This window comes from Mauremys reevesii, linkage group 1 (assembly GCF_016161935.1).
Source record: "Mauremys reevesii isolate NIE-2019 linkage group 1, ASM1616193v1, whole genome shotgun sequence".
Lineage (NCBI taxonomy): Eukaryota > Metazoa > Chordata > Testudines > Geoemydidae > Mauremys > Mauremys reevesii.
The window spans coordinates 210,966,503-210,984,723 of record NC_052623.1 but is presented as its reverse complement, the minus strand read 5'-3'; the positions used below and the strand labels follow the sequence as shown (position 1 = coordinate 210,984,723).

The following is an 18,221-nucleotide window of genomic DNA, read 5'->3' as shown; positions in this document are numbered from 1 at the left end:
CACTTGATCATTGCCTGTTCTGTTCAATCCCTCTGGGGCACCTGGCATTGGCCACTGTCGGTAGACAGATACTGGGCTAGATGGACCTTTGGTCTGACCCGGTACAGCCATTCTTATATTCTCCAGTCAAGGCTCAAGGGATGTCTCCTAGACTCATACATTACATTATTTAAAACTAAATCATCTACCTTATTACAGGACAGGAAGTGAGGACTCAATGCCAGCATCATGTCCTGTTGCGCATGCCCTTTGCCTTGCACCAAACACTGCTATGACTATGTTCAGAGTAACCCTCCTTAGTCTGTGATGTTCTTGGCAGCTGGCTGGCTGAGAGGAGACACTGACCCTTGAATTGGCCCCTCTTCCAGGCATTGTGCAGGGGGAAGGAATATCATTTAAACCTTCTCACCCCCAATTCACCTCCCACTTCTCATACAATGGAGTGAGAAAGTTGTTCTGCCCCTTAACCGCCTCCACACCATGGGATTGGACCATAAACATTTTTTGTGTATGGTTTTGTTGGGAAGTGTGACCGCCAGTTAGAAATAGACACACACACACTCCCCTCACCAAACTCACTGGGAGTCTCCCACGGGGAAGGGCCTCTTCCCAACCCTTCCTGGGGAGGAACAGCATCGAGCTTGGTTGGGTGTTGAAGGCACTGATTGGGGTTATGGTCACTCAGCCTTGTCTATCATCAGACCAGGCAGAATAAGCTGCTCATGACAGCCTTGCTCTGGGTTCACAGGGTGGGAGCAGAGGGGAGGGAGTTGGGGCTGAGAAGAGACTGGACAGTGAAGGATCTGGGAGTGGCCTTAGGACGCAGGGAGCAGGGGGTGGCTGCAGCAGGAGGGGGGGGTCATTTTTGGCCCTTTTTCATTTCCTGGCACACTAGGTAGGCAGCTTAGTTTCCCTGACAGCATAGTCTGCATTGAGTCTCACTGCTGCTGAGCCCTTTCATCTCTAATGCCTTCACTGTGCTTCCTGGACTAGAAGAAATCAGGGACCCAGGCTAGTCTTTGCAAGACAGGCTTGGGTCAGCTCTGCAGTCCATCTACACCGAGTCAGGCAGAGCCAGAGGCAGGCTGCAACACAACACTGAAAGTTATAAGTGCTTTTCTGCAACACAAAAGGCTAGAGCAGGGCTCGGTAACCTTTCAGAAGTGCTGTGCCGAGTCTTCATTCATTCACTCTAATTTAAGGTTTCGCATGCCAGTAATACATGTTAATGTTTTTAGAAGGTCTCTGTCTATAAGTCTATAATATATAACTAAACTATTGCTGTATGTAAAGTAAATAAGGTTTTTAAAATGTTTAATAAACAGTGAGAGTGCCACTGAAAATCAGCTTGCGTGCCGCCTTCGGCACATGTGCCATAGGTTGCCTACCCCTGGGCTAGAGGCTGAGAGATTTTGGAAGAAATGTTTGGAGCTCATGGGCCTGAGACATCTCAAGCGCCTCAGACTATGATCAGATACTCACTTGAGTCTAATTGCTGAGATAACTGGGCGACTATGGATGCCTTCATCAGGTCTATCTATGCATGGAATGGGGGCCATCACTGTGGCATTTACAGTCCAATGGCCCCTTCCCAAGCCCTTGTTGCGAAGCAAGTTTAATCCTTCTTCATCCCCAGAAGAGGATGCCGGCTCCTCAAAGGAGAAAGTTCAGGAGCCAGCAGAAATGATTAGGGAGTAGAATGCTTCCTGGTGTTGGTAAAGACTCGAACCTGGATAAGAACCTTCCCCATCATTCAGTCTCCCAGAACTAAAGCCTGAGCTATGCTTCACCCTACATTTACAGTTCCTGCTCTCCTGAGAAAGTGGTAGTTTGGGGATCCCAGTCCCACAGGCAACATCTGCTGTGACATTAAACTCCCTTCCCCCCTGTGACTCTGCAGAAGTGGCAGAAATTAGCCAGTTGCCAGCGCCCACCTGGGAATTACTGGGCAGATGCACATCAACGTATTGCTATGCAGATCAACGTTTGGAGCTGAGAGGGTCAGTTTATATTTGTCGGAGCTGCAGTTTGCAGAGCTTCTACGCTAAGTGAGGCTGTTGCCGTGCCAAACGTGAGCTCCGCAGCACTGCAGGATTTTAGTCCCCCTCATGCTCAAGAGCAAGTTATGCCTGGTTCAGTTTCCAAGTGCCACATGCTCCCCAGCCAGGGAGTTCACATTCAACTCTCAGTGCAGGTATTAGTGTTGCTGCCTGGCCCTGGCTCAACACTACTGCAGAGACCTGCATAAAAACAGGGGATGGCTTATCTGTGAGGATATATGGATCTAATACCTTATGAGTGAATGTGCCCGATACCCTCACAGACCTTGCAGCGCTCTAGCCATGCAGCGTTGGAGGCAGTTCATCAGCACTGCAGTTGCTGACCAAAGAGGGTTAGTGAAGGGGCTTTGCAGATGTCCCAGAACCCACGACACAGGGCAGCCCATGACCCCAAACCGCGTTTTCCCCACAGGGTGCAGAGGCTGTAAGTATTTTTCCCTTTAGTAGTTGGTATTAATGACAAGAGCATGTAAAAAGCAAACATTGGTGTTCAAGCTGTGAAAGGTGCTGAAGGGACAAATATGTCTGCTCAGTCTGTGTAGGCGACATGCAGAGTGTTTAAAATATGTGATTTGCCATTTGCATGTGTCACAGGACTTTTTCCTTCCTTTAAATAAGAATAAATGTTCCTTGCTGTTGTGCGGTACAATTAACTAATGCCTTTTAGCAGAACTGACATTAACAGGTATAATTTTTGGGACCCCTTTGGGAACATGTCGTGCTGTTTTCCATTAAATACAATATTCAGATTGAATTTCAAAAGCTCAGCATGACACCTCTCTCCAACTTTGGAGTCATGAAAGATTTCTGAACTGAAACATGTAACTTAGGAAAGATCAGAGGCCCTCTGTGACCTTCCCAGCCTGCTCTAAAACAAAGTCAAAACCCCACTGCTTCCTGGAGTTTAGCTTTATTAACGATCTGATAACATTCAGTTTAGGCCTCTCCTCAATTGTGCTGCTCCCTCGGGGTCTCACACACTGTAGATCTGCTCTCTCTCTCTCTTCAGAGAGCCATTCCCTTTTATATAAGTGAGGTATAAAAGCACCTGCCTCAGCCTAAGCCTTTCCCAGCAGGATCAATGACTGCTAACAGGGAGGTGTGTTTCATGCATTAGCAGGAGTGTTGCAAGCAAGACATGAGCAGTAATTCTTCCAATCTACTCAGCACTGATAAGGCCTGAAATGGAATCTTGTGCCCAGTTCTGGGCACTATGCTTCAGGAAAGATGTGGACAAATTCGAAAAAGTCCAGAGAAGAGCAACAAAAATGATTAAAGGTCTAGAAAACATGACCTACAAGGGAAGATTGAAAAAACTGGGTTTTTTGAGTCTGAAGAAGCGAAGACTGAGAGGGGACATGATAACAATCTAAAAGGTTATAAAGAGGAGGGTGATAAAGTGATCTCCTTAACCACCAATGCCAGGTCAAGAAACAGTGAGCTTAAACTGTCGCAATCAAGATTTAAGTTGGACATTAGGAAAAACTTCCTGTCAGGGTGGGTGAGCACTGGAACATGTCACCTAGAGAGGCTGAGGAATCTCCGCCGCTGGAGGTTTTTAACAGCAGGTTGGACAAACACCTGTCAGGGATGGTCTAGTAATACTTAGTCCTGCCATGAGTGCAGGGGACTGGACTAGATGACCTGTCAAGGTCTCTTCCAGTCCTACACTTCTATGATTTCTATGCAAACACTGCCAGCCTATTACAGCCCCTTAGAGCCAATGCTTGGGCATGTACCCTGGTTTTCTCTCTTCTGGACAATCTAACTCCCAAAGCCCCTGCAGTGACCAGAAGACTTGCTATCTGCAACATCTCATTCTGCATGGTCATAAACCCCTGGGTACACCCTGGAAACCAGGATAGACTGAAAGTTTACCCAGGCTCCCTGCATTTCAATGGGGCAGGATAACACAAGCAAGCTGCCGTCTCTTATAGGGGAATTATAGCCCTTGGGTAGGCCCTGGAGTCCTTGTAGTCATAGGGGACCTGTATGGAATCTAATTCCTTAAGGCACTTGAGTCATATCAAGCCCTCTTACATCAAAGTCTGGGTGTACCATGAGTCAACCTGGCAGGCCACCATTCCTAGAGCCCTGCATGGATACAAAATTTGTATCCGCATCCAAGCCACGATCCACAAACTTGGTCTACAGCTATAAAGTGAATATCCGCAGATTTGCAGGGCTCTAACAATTCGCCCTTCCATTTCTATGGGTCCATTTATTACCCACTGGGAGAGCCAGACCCCTGGCCTTTACTAGACCTCATCTCTCTATCGTCAGTACATCCATGAGGAACAATGTTTTTGTATATACCTCTGTTCCTTACATAATACTTAGGGCTGGAGGCTTCCTCCTAGATTCCTGGTGATTGTCCTTTTTGGCTGTGGGCTCAGTGAGTCCATATGTCTTCCCAAAATTACAGTGCAATATGTAACACAATTTTCTTACGTGTTCCTTTTCCTAATAAGCAAAATACATAAGTCCCCCCCATCAGTCCCCTCTGTGTCTGGCCAACCTTCTGGTTTCATTGCCCCCCATTGAGTCCCTGCGTCTTTCAGTTTTCTCCCTAAGAGCTGCTCTATGAACTGTGCTATGGAACTGAGCTGAAACTGGGGCAGCGTGGCCTCTCTCACATCTAGGCACTTAATATATTTATTTATTTTTTACCCCTTGTACCTCTACTGTGGAAAAGGAACTAAAAAGATGTCCCAGGACTCACGCTGAGCAGGAGCCAGCAGCTCAAAGGTGACCAGCAGGCCTCAGGGTCACCATCTGGTTTCATGATAGATAGAGAAGGGCTGACGCTCACCAGCTGTCCAGTTTGTGGAACATCAGCCCCCAAAGATGTTGCTGCCGTTCTTGTTGGACTCCTTCACAAATTGCCACAAGGCCTGCAACAGCTGTTGTTTGGGGGCAGTCTGGGCCTGTTGCCACTTCTGCCCTCATGTTCTTCAGTTCAAGTTTGCTTCGCTCCCCACCCCCATGCCCCTTGTGCAGAATATGTCAAAAATATCTCACCCTGCGTGAGCAGCCTGCTCTAAAACAAAGTCCACACGCTGAGTAGAGTCACACTCGCCACCCTCCTTGGGTTTGACAAAAAACAACAAAACCTTCAGCTCCAACCATCTCCACAGGTGTGGCTGCCCCAGGGCTCCTCCCTCCAGACTGCTCTGCCCACACCTTCACTCCTCTATGTAGAGAGCACTCCCATCTCCCATACACAGGGGACAGTTAACAAACTACCTGCACCACCAAGTTAGATGAACTCACTTAACATTTCCCAGCAGCCTCAGTATCTGCCACCAGGTGGGAATGTTTCAGTCAAACAGCGCCAGCCTGTTCTACAATCCTCGACACAGTTAATGTTGTCTCCCACCTTCCCACTTCTTTCTATGGATGTAGTTGCTATTAATGTAAAATACAGCTCAGCAACAAAGCTGACAGGCTATACTGTGTTTGTTCTGTATTATATTGCTCTGTACCAGGGTTCTCAAATATCTTCATTGTATGGACCACTTCTTAATAGAGATTGTTTCGCGGACTCCTCTCCTCCTACCGATGATCATGAGGGCCACTGTCCCTCCCATCTGTAACACAGAACAGCTCCTTGGCAACTAAAGTAACTGATTACTTGGGACAGTACCCTTAAGAAATTAATGTATTCACAGTTCTCTTTAATGGAGTTTAATTTTGTTTTTCTGTCTCTATTTTACTCTTAATTTCACTTCTCCTCCAATCTGTTCCTCTTTTCAGGGCAAATGTTCCTCTGCTACTCCATCCCCTTATCCTGTTCTCTTCCTGCACACAGTACCCTGTTGTGTGGTCCTCTCTCCTCCAAACATGCTTTTCTGCCACTAAATTTCCTTGTGTCCTGGACTCACGGCCTGACAATCTGCCCCCCTCCAGCCATTTCTCCAAGGGACATAACCCCCCACTGCCCCATTTTCTTCTCCCCTGAACAGTCGCCTCTTGCTGGTGCCTGGCAGCTCCAGACCCTGGTTGTGGCTCCTGTTTCCTCTTCTCCGCCTAGTAGATGGAGCTACGCTTGCTCTTCCTCCTTGCTTCCAGCTGATTGTATGGGTCGCCAGGCTCTCCCTCAATACCTGTAGAAGCAGCTGGAAGCCTGGAAGAGGCAGCCACCACCATACGAAAAGCCAAATCTCCACAGACCACTTAGCATGTGCTTCATGAACCACAGGTTGGTATGGTATGCTGTATGGTACCTGTTTATCCATTAGATTGCAAGCAACTGTTGACAGGGGCTTTCTCATTTGAAGCTTACCTACTGCATAGCAGCATTATACTGTGTACATTGATTGTGCCATCTAAACGACTAATCTTAAATTCTGAGCTTCAGCGAAGGAAGTAGTAAGCCAGTCAAGGCTACCTTTGCCCACCTAAAAATAATTCTTCTGTCTCCTCAATGTTCTGCCCTATAGATGGATTGGGTTATTCAGACATGGTTTGACCTACATGAATCAATTGCTGTTTTATAACATTATAACATTAGTTCTACTGTTCTAATTTTTAGCAATAGTTAGTTTGTGGAGAAACATTTCTGACAAATAAAATCAGCGTCTTGTATCTGACTTCACCTGAACGCGGAACCTCTAACTGTTGCCCAGCTCACTGCGACAGAAAAATACAGGATACTTCAACTAACATGTTAGGATAAAAATGAAGGCGGTGTTATCAAGCCTTACCTTTGTCCATCCATGTGTTAGCGGCATAGTGACGCTCGTCATGTGAGAATGTACTGACTCCATGTAATTGCTGAAGCATTGCCCGTCTGGAAATGTAACCTACTGCCACAAAAATGCATGCATTGCAAAAGGACAAGAACAATTGAGCCAACCATCATCATGACATTTATATGAAAGCAGCCCCGAGCAGTTACAGTCCTAGCGCAGTTTTCTTGCCTGACACAGTGGTCCCGCTGCAGTGAGCTGGTGACTTTAAAAGAAAGTTTGATTTATATTTTTTGGAATATTAAAAAGGCAATTCAAATGAAACATTTCCCATGCTTTAATTTACAGAAATAAAACCCAAACTTGCAACCTTTATGGAGCAGTCTTAAAATGAATAATGGTTTCTATTCTCTTTGGCTTCATGAAAATAACACCACAGTTTCCTCACTTCCCCATGCAGTCTTAAAAAACACAAGAATGATAATGAAAATGTGTATGCTGCTGACTTACGCACCTAAAGGGAAATATTCTCCTTTCTGTTCTCATTAACTTCTGCAAGGGCTTTGAAAGAGGAATATACCCCTATACATCATCTCTTCCATGGAGGTGGCATGATTATGTCAAAATAATGGAATAAACACTAATGAGGAAGCATAAAATCCTTCATTTTTATAGTCAGGAATTGTGAAAGCAAAAGTATTACTTGATATGAAGAATGAGAGAAAAATACCAGTGACTAAGATGAACCTTTGCACTGTAACGTATACATTCACCATCAGAGAGCCTTACAATCAACACACAAAGCCAATGTTTGGTATAAAAAATCAGGATATTTTGGAAGCAAAGTTACACAGCTGAAAATATTTTTAGGCTCCTCATGTAGGCACTTCTTTAAATTCCAAGCACCAAACATCTGATTTCATGGAAGCCAATGCAAATATTCAAATGTTTTTCCTGAGTATTACTAGTTTGTTTGTAGTAACACAAAACTCTGATAGTCAATATAAACAAACAGTCCTAAAATGAATCTTTAAACATTACTTCACATACGGTATCGTCACACAGACAGAGACTGAATCAAATAATTGATGGCAATGCTTCAGCAACACAGAGGAGCAAAAGGATAGGAACTGACACCACAGGGTATTGAAACACTTAAGAATGCTGCACATAGATCTGGATAAAGAAACATCTCAACACATTTTACTGGTGCCACGCTCAAGCTACATTGCATGTTAAAGCAATTCACTAGAAAGCAGCAAGAGTTGTTTTAAGCACAAACAAGTACCACTGGAAAATTATAGTGGAAAATTATAGGAATTTATAGTGAGTGACCTCCTATGAATAGACTCGGACAGTTTCCTTACTTCAGACTTTCAGTTGTATTGGTAAGTATGTGAACACATTACTGGTGGAGTATCTCCTAAATCAGAGCAATTTTATCCACTAATGTAGGGCTGAATCTTGTGAGGTGGTCACCAGGCCCTCACAGACTAACTGTTCAGCAGTTAGTACAGAATTCTGCACCTTATCTGCCACCAGGTTACACAAGTTGAATGCTTGTGTAACTCTACTGAAATCATTAGAGTTTATGGAAATAAAACTGGTGTGAACTGATGGAGAATCAGGCCCTCTCAGAAGATACAAACTGAAGGCAGAACATTTGGATCTTTAGCATGATATCACCTATGTGTGGGTAGGTTCAAGCCTGGGTTTTGGTTCAGTCTATTTTAAAAATAACCAGGAACTGGGAAAGCAAAAATCCCACTTGATATGAAGACAGACAGAGCTAAACATTTTCACTGCATGAGCTACGTTCTCCATCAGAAATCCTCATGTATTTAATTTGCAAAGATTCCCACGTTCTACTGTATGAATCACTCACCTCCACTTACACAACTGAAGTGTTTTCACATTCAAATTACTATGAATTTGAGCTCAATTTGGATTTCAAAAGCTCCCAGTGTGTGGGCTGTTGAGATCTGGGCCCATCTTTATTCAAAGATATCAAACTCTTTAGAGCTTATATAAGAGACTGAAACTGCTTATCAGAGTCCTAAAATATCCCCTTGTTCTGAAGCACTTTATATTTATGCATGATGCAATCTATATGTCAGGAACGATTTGTGGTAAGTTTTCCATGTAAAACTGCTTCAGGGCAAGGAGAATATAAAGGGTGCTTCAGAAAACAAAGTTCCCTGTTCATTTATAGGGGAATCAAAATATCTCATTTTGTTTCTTGAAGCATGCAACCTAGAGCATTTTAAAATTCAATTTTGGCTCTGCTGGGTTCCCTACCTGCATTTTTGTTTGTAACTAACTATTTTAGGCACCTAACTTTGAAATGTTTCGCATTTGAAAAACATTTAGAATAGCTATACTTGTATAACATTATCATCAAAAATGCAAGCACTTATAAATAGATTCTCCCCTAGCTGTGTGCATATTGCTAGAGCACTGTGCGGATACAAATTTGTATCCACATCCAATCCGCGATCTGCACACATGGTCTGCGGATATCTGCATCCGCGGATGCAGACAGCTGCAGATATAAAGCAGATATTTGCAGATTTGCAGGGCTCTACATATTGCTCCACAAGCCAGGCTAACTGGAGCTATAGAGACAGTGTGGAGCCTCGAACTCTATACTTCACAAATTCCTTCAGATATTGGAAAACAATTTCTGCCTCGTATAACTAATTGCTCGCAAGTGAAACAATTGCAAAATAAAACCCTCAATGAACAGTGCAAAACAACAATCTCAATATTCAGCTGGGTCTAAAGCAGGGGTCTCAAACATGCGGCCCGCGGAGCTCTTCCCTGCGGCCCGCGGAGCTCCCCAGGGCCGCCCAGAGGGGGGGGCAAAGGGGGAAGGGAACCGAGACCCGCCGGGGCCGGGCCGGAACGGGGGGTGGGGGAGGGAAGCGAGACCCGCCGGGCCGGGTGGGAAGCGGGACCCGCCGGGGGGGGGAAAAGAGGGACCCGCCGCCGCCGAAGCGCAGCCCGGTCTTTGGCGGCGGGGGGCCCCTTCCGTTCCGGGACCCACCGCCTAACTGCCCCAAAGACCCGCGGCGGGGACCCCCCCCGCCGCAGGTCTTCGGGGCACTTTGGCGGCGGGTCCCGGAACGGAAGGGGCCCCCCGCCGCCGAAGACCCCGGGCCCCCGGAATCCTCTGGGCGGCCCTGGAGCTCCCCCAGTTACTTCCTGTCACCGCCAAACTCCCCTCACCCCCGCCCCCCTCCCCGAGTTATTTTCTGTGCCTAAGCTCCCCGCGCGCTGCTCCCCAATGTTTGGGGCCGGGTCTCTCCCCTGGCCCCACCTGCCACCCCCACGCACCTCCCCCCAGTGTCTCCCGGCCCCCACTTGCTGCCCCCTCACCGCCCAGGAGCCTGCCCGGGAGCTCACGCTGACTCCACTCCTCTGCTATGCCAGCTTCCGGCATCACCTGCTGCTGCAGGGTCCTACAGCCCCCCTTCACTAGGGCCAGGGCTTGCTGCCCTTCCCCTGCCCTTCTGCCCTAGTCCTGAGACAGAGACAGGGCAGGGGCGGGGCCTCATGGAAGGGGTGGATTGGGGGTGGGGCCAGGGGCAGCAAGGGGGCGTGTCAGTGATACGGCCGTCGGGCCAATGCACTAGTCCTCATGCGGCCCTCGGGGTCATTTGAGTTTGAGACCCCTGGTCTAAAGTGTTTCGTGAGATCATCTGAATCTAGGAATGAAACAGACAGTAATTTGTATTAAAATTAAGCAGACATCAAATAACTGTAGGATAGCAAATTTCCTTTTATTTTTGTTCACTTTAAAAGTAAGGAAAATGTGATATGTACATGAGCTTTCTACACAGCTAACAAGATAATTTAAAAATCTAACTAGAAGAACCATACTGAAAAACGATTCCCAGAACAACAAAACTGCTCTCCCCAACGTCCTCTGCTGTTGTTTACTTACAGCCAATTGAGTAGTATGCTGTTAATATTTGAACCAGGGGCTTCCCCTTTGCCTGTGAATAATCCCCAGGCACCCAGGGGATATCCATTCATATACTTTCATAGAGGAGGCAGGAGGGAATGGGAAGAATTTGTTTGTTTTCCCATTTGAAGTAAAAATACTTTCTCATCATATCCATAACAAAGGAAGGATGCAATACCATCGGGGCAAATTGCACATTGTTGGAAATGTTTATATTTCATTTTTGAACAACATATGGGGTACCTAGCACAGTGCTCAAGGTGGGTAGATTGAAATCAAGCACAGGGAGATGAAGCCCTGGTTGGAGGTGCTGGAATAGCCTGCATGGAACAGTTTTTGACTTTTTGGTGAAAAGTTCTGTTCCAAAAGGTACAAAATTTCGCTCTTCAGACATATTTATCTGATACCCAGGGCTAAGTCACTTCCGACAGGAATGAGCTAGCTGGGGTCAGAGATAGGGGTTGAGGCCTACAGAAGTACTTAGGTGCCTAAACCCCAGACGTAGGCACCTAAATTCCAGTTTTAGGTACCAATGGCATCCACAGAACTCCCGCTTAGCTGCTGCCTAGCTCTGTAGGCGCCCAAACTCACTCAACGCCTAAGTGTTTGCCTCTGAGCACATACACTGCTGCCTCCCTCTAGGTGTTCAGATGCCCACCTCTCACCTAATCCCCAGAGCAGTCCACAGACCGCTGGAAAACAGGCAGAGGAGCGCTGTTCTCATCCATGGGGCCCAGTCTGGTAGGTGTTCTCAGAGGCTGCCTACTGGATCACGTGCCATTCATAATCTGCCAGAAGGACTGGTTCTACAATATTTGTACATTAACAGAGAGCCTAATATCTCAGTTGATGCAAACTCCCACAAATTGGAGACTCCTGTTTCAAGAAGATTGCCCCGTGTCACGTGCTTCCAAAGTGCTAACTAAAACCCAACAGAATTAAACTCAGATTGAAAAAGAAACACCAGCATTTTTTGCAGCTGTGAGTGGTTTCAGAAATATGTTTATGGGCAGAAATTGGTCAAGATGGAGCCAGGCCCTAAACTTTTGGAAGCCATATAACAGACACCGTGACCCAAAGCAACTGCAGAAAATTATAATGGAATTTCAAAATATTTGTTAAATGTAAAATACAGGGCATGTAAGGAGCTTCTTATAATGGTCATGCTATCAGGAGTGCCTATAAATAAGGAAAGGAGGAGATGCAGATAGGACAGCAAATGTGAAAAATTGGGATGGGGGTGGGAGGGAGGTAGTAGGAGCCTATATAAGAAAAAGACCCCAAAATCGGGACTGTCTTTATAAAATCGGGACATCTGGTCACCCTAGCTGCAGAAGGAGTTTGGAGCATATCTGATTTAAATACTAGCTATTTCCAAAAGAAAATCTGATAAGCTCAGACAAGAAACACAAAGTAACTCAAACTTACAAAAACTTGAATAATTCTAGATTGATGGCCAAAATAAGTTTTTATGCTTAAAAACTTTTTATTGGGCCTATAGAAATGATAATTCATTGTACCTGCCTGTGGTTTCCAGATGAGTTAATTACACAATTCATAAATGGTTCATTTTGGCAACTCTCACTGATGGGTCAGTTCAAGTATACCATGTCAAAGCCTTAAAATGTAGAATTAAAAGGATTATCACAAATAGCACATAAGCAGAGGCAGATTAAAGCAATCTCTACTTAGCACTGTTAGGGAAGTAAACATACCTCACAATGCCTTATTACAATCATTTGTTCAGAGAGATAGAGGTAGGAGGAAAAAAAATCTTAGTATTAACATCTAACAAGCCTTTTCAGCCAAAGACAAGTAACTCTGAAGTCGTAAAAAAAACACCACACAGCAGAAAACTAGAGCAGATGAAATACTACAACAAGAATGCCAGTTATTCCACTGCAAGTGGGAGAAAATGTAAGATTTCAAATATAAAGTGGCTGGCACCTGCCAAAGTAACAGGTATACCATCTGCCTCCATGGTCTTGTCATAAACACATGAAGGTTAGGAGGTACAGAAGACAGCTACACAAACCCAAGGAGGCACGTCATTTTCTGAAGATATCCAGAATGCTACTGACAGTACATCTATGCTGATGGAGTTAACAGCCCTGCAGTCAGCCAATGGCAGCTCCACCCCATTAGCTAACAGCCCTCTCTAGACAGAACCTTTCAGAGAACAAGAAGTGGTTGTGTGATCAGAAAGTCATGAAGGTTTAAAGACAGTAGTTATTGACAAATCTCCAAAGGCATTTCTTAGAGTTGCTTCTAGTCTATTACAAAGGAGACACAGAGAGCTCTCCCATGGCAACCTTACTTTTGTTCTTTAATGTCAGTGTTTTCCTTAATCTAAAGTAAAAAAGCATTTGAGACTGAAAGTGCATGTGGTCTCTCATGTACAGAAACAGCACACACACTTGGGCCAGTTCATCCCCACAGAGACCAATATTCAGGCTCAGATCTCACCTGCTCCAAATGGACTGGGATGGCACTGCAGTACTGTCCCTCAGACTCTGTACCCTCTAGGATCTGTGCAGGGGAAGGACTCAAGGTAGGCCAGGTGGGAATGCACGTCATCTCCACAGACGATATGTGAAAAAGTGAATACAACCCCAAACTTTACTGACTTTTTTTTGTGAGCACTCTAGAGTTCCCAGGAGTTGCTGCAATCAAAGCATGAAGACGGCTGAAACTCAGAGGTGGTGCGGGGCTAGAGACTCTCTGGCCAGGTGGCTCTGGCCTGCCAGAAGATCTACCAAGTTTGCAGCAAACCACATTTTGCTTTATGCAACAATGAGACAATATGAAAAAAATTCTTTACGAAGTGTCCTATCTTGCTGCTTTTCACGAGGGGAAGGGAGAATGGACAGTGGACCCAAATTTAGATTTTATCAAAATAAGCTTTTAATAAAAATTAGATGAATAGCAACATTTTCTGATGCTTGTGTAACTTCAAAAACAACAAATGTTCTCCTTTAGTGTTTTCATCTCAGACAATGCCTGAAACTGACTAGTCTAGTTTCAATGTCCAATCAGAGAAATGAAAAAAAGTGTCAACACCCATAAATGGTGAAATGACATCAACAGTATAAGTTGTGAAATGGGCATTAGGTTTTAAAAATTCTGTAATTTTCAATAATCCTAGGTGTAATTTATAACATGAGAAAGGAAGTTTGGTTTTATTTAAGACACATGATTTTTAAATTCAAAGAGTCACAGTAACTGTTAAAAGGACTGAATTAAAAAATTAAGTGCAGCAATGGAATTTGGCTTTGCTATAGCAACAGTTTCTGATACAGTGCAAATAAGTAATAGTTTAATTAACACAAGCAGGAAACAGGTTTATCAAAAGTGTGTGAGAGCATGATTATCCCGAATTAATAATAGGCTATTAACAGCCTGCAAGATTCTCCTCATAATTGTCTTGTTAGAACCAGGTATCAAAGGTTCAACTAGCAAGTTTATTGTTGCAGCTGTGAAAAGATCACATTTCTGAAAACTGGTAAGCCAAAAGGCACATTGGAAAAACTTATCAAATTTTAACTGAGAAATTTTAATGTCACGAAGGGTGTATCAGAAATACTGTATCAGATGTCCAGTAACAAATATTGACAAGGACTATCACCATGACAAAATTATTCTTTTGGAAAAACAGGTTCTGAAGCTGAAATACTAACCATACGCAATATTTGAAAAGGCATCCCCTTTTGACTTTATTCTGAGCCAAAAGAGGCTTTAAAAAAAACCAAAACTCTACTTATGTCTGAAAAGAGTTTTATTTTAAAGCTTGCAAACCAGCTCCAAGAAGGCAAGGGAGAGAGATTTTAATGCAATAATTATAAAGATCAAGTCATAATCACCATTGCTCTGTCACTACAAGATATTTTAGTTTTGAGTTGTGTTTTTTTTAAAGAATCTGTAAAAGCCTACAATTCTTTATAAAGCTGAAGAGTTTGAAACAGCTAAAGAGGAATAAGAAAGAACAATTTTCTTCCCTCTCTCACATGCCAGTCTACTTAACAGGGAGGTTCATCAAAAATGTTTTTCTAGATAAGAAATCCCCTTCCACATGCCAGTTCCTCTTAAATAAATAGGCAGGTGTTAGCAAAATATTTTCAAGGTGATAGCTGGGGGGAAAAATACACTCCTACATACGTTCACATGAAAAACATCAAAGAAACCGCTGGAAATATACAGACTATTTTTTCACTGTGTTAAAAGGTCAGGTCATGGTTATTATTGTAATGCAGTGTGGGAAGAATGGGTTGATTTATTGTTTTAATATATTTTGTGTGGTTAGTCACAGAACTTGATTATCTTTTTCATCAAATCAATGATTATATGGGAGAAACAGCAGGAACTGAAAGGAGAAATTAAAACAACACATACTATTAGTGCAACAGGGGTTTCCTTAAAGACACCAAATTACACATAAGTAAGAATCACCGAACCTTACCATGGTAGTATATTTATTACTTCTGAAAATTGCTTAAGTCATTTAGATAGTTATCTGTAAGGACCCACTGATGTTCTACTAAAGCTAATGATACTGGAATAAATAAAATACTACCTAATGTCTCCATTCTGATTTGGAAACAGCACAGGCTAGATTCACAAAAGGATGTAGGTGCCTAAATGCCACTTTAGGCACCTAAATCCCAGAATCAGGTCGCACTGGGATTCACAAAATCCCCACTCAGCTCCCGCCAAGCCCTGGTACCTAAACTCGCTTGGCACCTACTTTTTTGAAGCAGAAGTTCCCTAAGTTTCTGCCTCTGAGCATGTGGACTGTAGCCCTCATACTTGGAGGTTGGCTGCCTAAGCCCCAGTGTGATTCACACACTGGGTGAAGATAGGCGCTTCTCAGGATAACTCATCTACAGGGCCTGATCTGGTAGGTATGCTCAGACTTTACCTAGTGGATGGGGTCCCTACAGGCAGCAGCCTGGAGTTAGTTCTCCAAGAGGGGCAGGGCTTAGCACCCATCCCTCAGCTTAGCACATCCTACGGGCTATCTTAGGGAGGAAGTTGCCTATCATACTGGCTTTTGTGAATCCCATTCTAATGTGCCCATCTCTCCCTACTCATTGTATGGGGAGCCTAAGTGCCTAACCCAGGCTTTGTAAATCTCAGTGATTTTCTAGGCGCCTAAACGTTTGACATGATGATGCTCAGTGTCGCAGTACCTAGGTTCCTTTGTGAATCTAGCCCATTTCTCTTTTTGTGAAGTATCAAGTGAACAAAATCTATATTTTATTCATGTGTGCTCACCACTTCACAGCACAGGCAGTCAATTCCTCCAAACTACATGTGCTGTTTATTGTGGCATAAATTCCTAAATAGTGCATGAAAGATTGACATCCAGTTGTGAAAAGCTTAGCAAAGCTTTTTAATGGCTTGGCCAAATGGAGCCTCTATTTTGATCAATGTCTGAAATGTAATGAGCTCATCTGGACAGAAAATGTATTCACAGCATTTTCTTTGCAAAGTCTTTTTTTTTTTTTAAAGCTACGACCCTCGCAGGGCTCACATCACTTTTGGCAGTAGTATTTAATACAAAACACTACTGAGATGAATAAAAATATGCCAAAACAATGTCTGTGGAAGAATTCCTACATATCAGTCATTTGATGCAGATCAATTACTAAACCGAAACTTAAAAGGGCTAACACAGTAGCAATTTAACTAGGTTAAATGTTTAACCTAGTTAAATGGAAATAACATCCTAGGTTTTGTGATAGACCCAGGCCAGTTGGGTACAGCAGAATAGCAGAAGGCAGATATACTGGCCACTGGATTAACAGTTTTCTGTTCCCTGACTGACCAGAGCAGGGGCTGCTCCAGGCTAATGAGAACACCTGATTCTAATTAACCTGTAAAGAGTCAGGTGAGGCCATTAAGCTAATGTGACCACCTGACTCTAATTAAGGCCCTGCTGATACTATAAAAAGGGCTCACTCCAGTCAGGTAGGGGAGTCAGGGAGCCAGAGGAGAGGAAGTGTGGCTGAAGGGCTGGTTACTGAAGACACCCTCAAACCATCGTTAAAGGAGCCCTAAGGTAAGGGTGAAGAGGGGAGAAGCAGGAGAGCTGTGGGGAAGTGGCCCAGGGAAATGTAGCAACTCTGGCAGTGAAAGGTTGGCTGCCAACAACTGCTATCATTAGGGTCCCTGGGCTGGAACCCGGAGTAGAGGGCGGGCCCGGGTTCCCCCCAACCCACCACTACAGGAACAGCTCCTGGAAGGGGAAGTCAGGTCCCTGTCAGGACAGGAGGCTGAACAGAGACTGTGGGAGTTCTCTCACCAACCTCCTTGCAGGCCTATGACGAAAAGGGCTCAGTAGACTGTAACCCTGGCCCTAGAGAGAGAAGGGCTACGTGGAGGGTCACAGTGAGCCACTGAGGCTAGCATAAACCGCCTAGAAGCGCAGGACCCACGGGAGCAAGGTCAGAGCTCTGCCACAACTGGTGTCAGGAGTGGGATTGTGATTGTTCACAGCGTGGCGGAACAAAGAGGTGTTTACTAAAAAACAAAAAACAACAAACCCCCTCCCCCCCAAAAAACAAAACAAAAACAAAAAAAGTGCACTGGGGTTTTTGGTTGTGGGCTTTTTGTTGTTGTTATTTGTACCACCATGGAGGAGGTGGTGAGAGCGCTGGTGCAAGCCACAGCGGCCCAGCAGGAGGCAACCTGGGCTCAGGCGATGGCACAACAGGAGTCTATGAGGTTACAGCAGGAAACCAACCAATTATTAATGAGCCAGGCGACCCAAGATCGAGCCCTCCTGTGCGAGGTTGTGGACCAGCTGAAGATCCTCACCACCCAGGCCCAGAGGCCCAATGGGACGCGAACCCTGAGGGCCACCAGTTGTCTGCCAAAGATGACGGCAGACGATGACATAGAGGTGTATCTCCTCTCATTTGAAAGGACTGCACAGCGTGAGGCGTGGCCCCTGGAGCAGTGGGCCAGCATTCTCGCCCCTTTCTTGTGTGGAGAGGCCCAGAAGGCCTACTTTGATCTGCCCACTCAGGATGCTGCTGACTATTACCGGCTGAGAGCAGAGATCCTAGCACAATCCGGGGTGACAGCAGTGGTACGGGCCCAGAGGTTCCAGGAGTGGAAATACAGGGAGAACAAACCTCCAAGGTCCCAACTATTCAACCTCATACACCTTGCTCGGAAGTGGTTACGGCCTGAGGCATGCAGCCTGGAGGAGATATTAGAGACTTTGGTCATGGACCATTACATGCGGGGGCTGCTGCCAGATCTCCGAAAATAGGTCTGCCAGAACGATCCATCCACCTATGACGAAATGATCACACTGGTGGAAAGACGGATAACAGCCAGGGAATTAACCCAACTACCCAAGGAAGGCCCCTCACGAAACAAACATTTGACCCCGACCATGGAGGGTTGGGCGGCCAATCCCCCAGGAAGTCTCAGGTGGAAGAAGAGGGAGGTCGAAAACCAGTCGGGAACCCAGAAGGAAGGGGAAGGGCTGAGTGG

The 18,221-nt window shown here is 45.0% G+C and overlaps 1 protein-coding gene across 10 annotated transcripts in view; it reads right to left on the bottom strand.

Annotated features, from left to right (window-relative positions):
* The window catches only part of STXBP5L (syntaxin binding protein 5 like), a 412,558-nt gene that overhangs the window by 18,259 nt on the left and 376,078 nt on the right, over positions 1 to 18,221 (bottom strand). For 6 of the 10 annotated variants that reach the window (XR_005597541.1, XM_039534539.1, XM_039534558.1 and 3 more), the window contains one exon: positions 6,767 to 6,868. The exons of 3 other annotated variants lie outside the window; for them this stretch is intronic. Coding sequence is in view for 6 of the 7 variants with exons in the window: in XM_039534539.1 (XP_039390473.1) it covers positions 6,767 to 6,868 (102 nt within the window). In the remaining variant the exon portion in view is untranslated. The remainder of the gene's footprint in view (positions 1 to 6,766; positions 6,869 to 18,221) is intronic. One more of the 10 variants, XM_039534550.1, reaches the window with a different exon arrangement.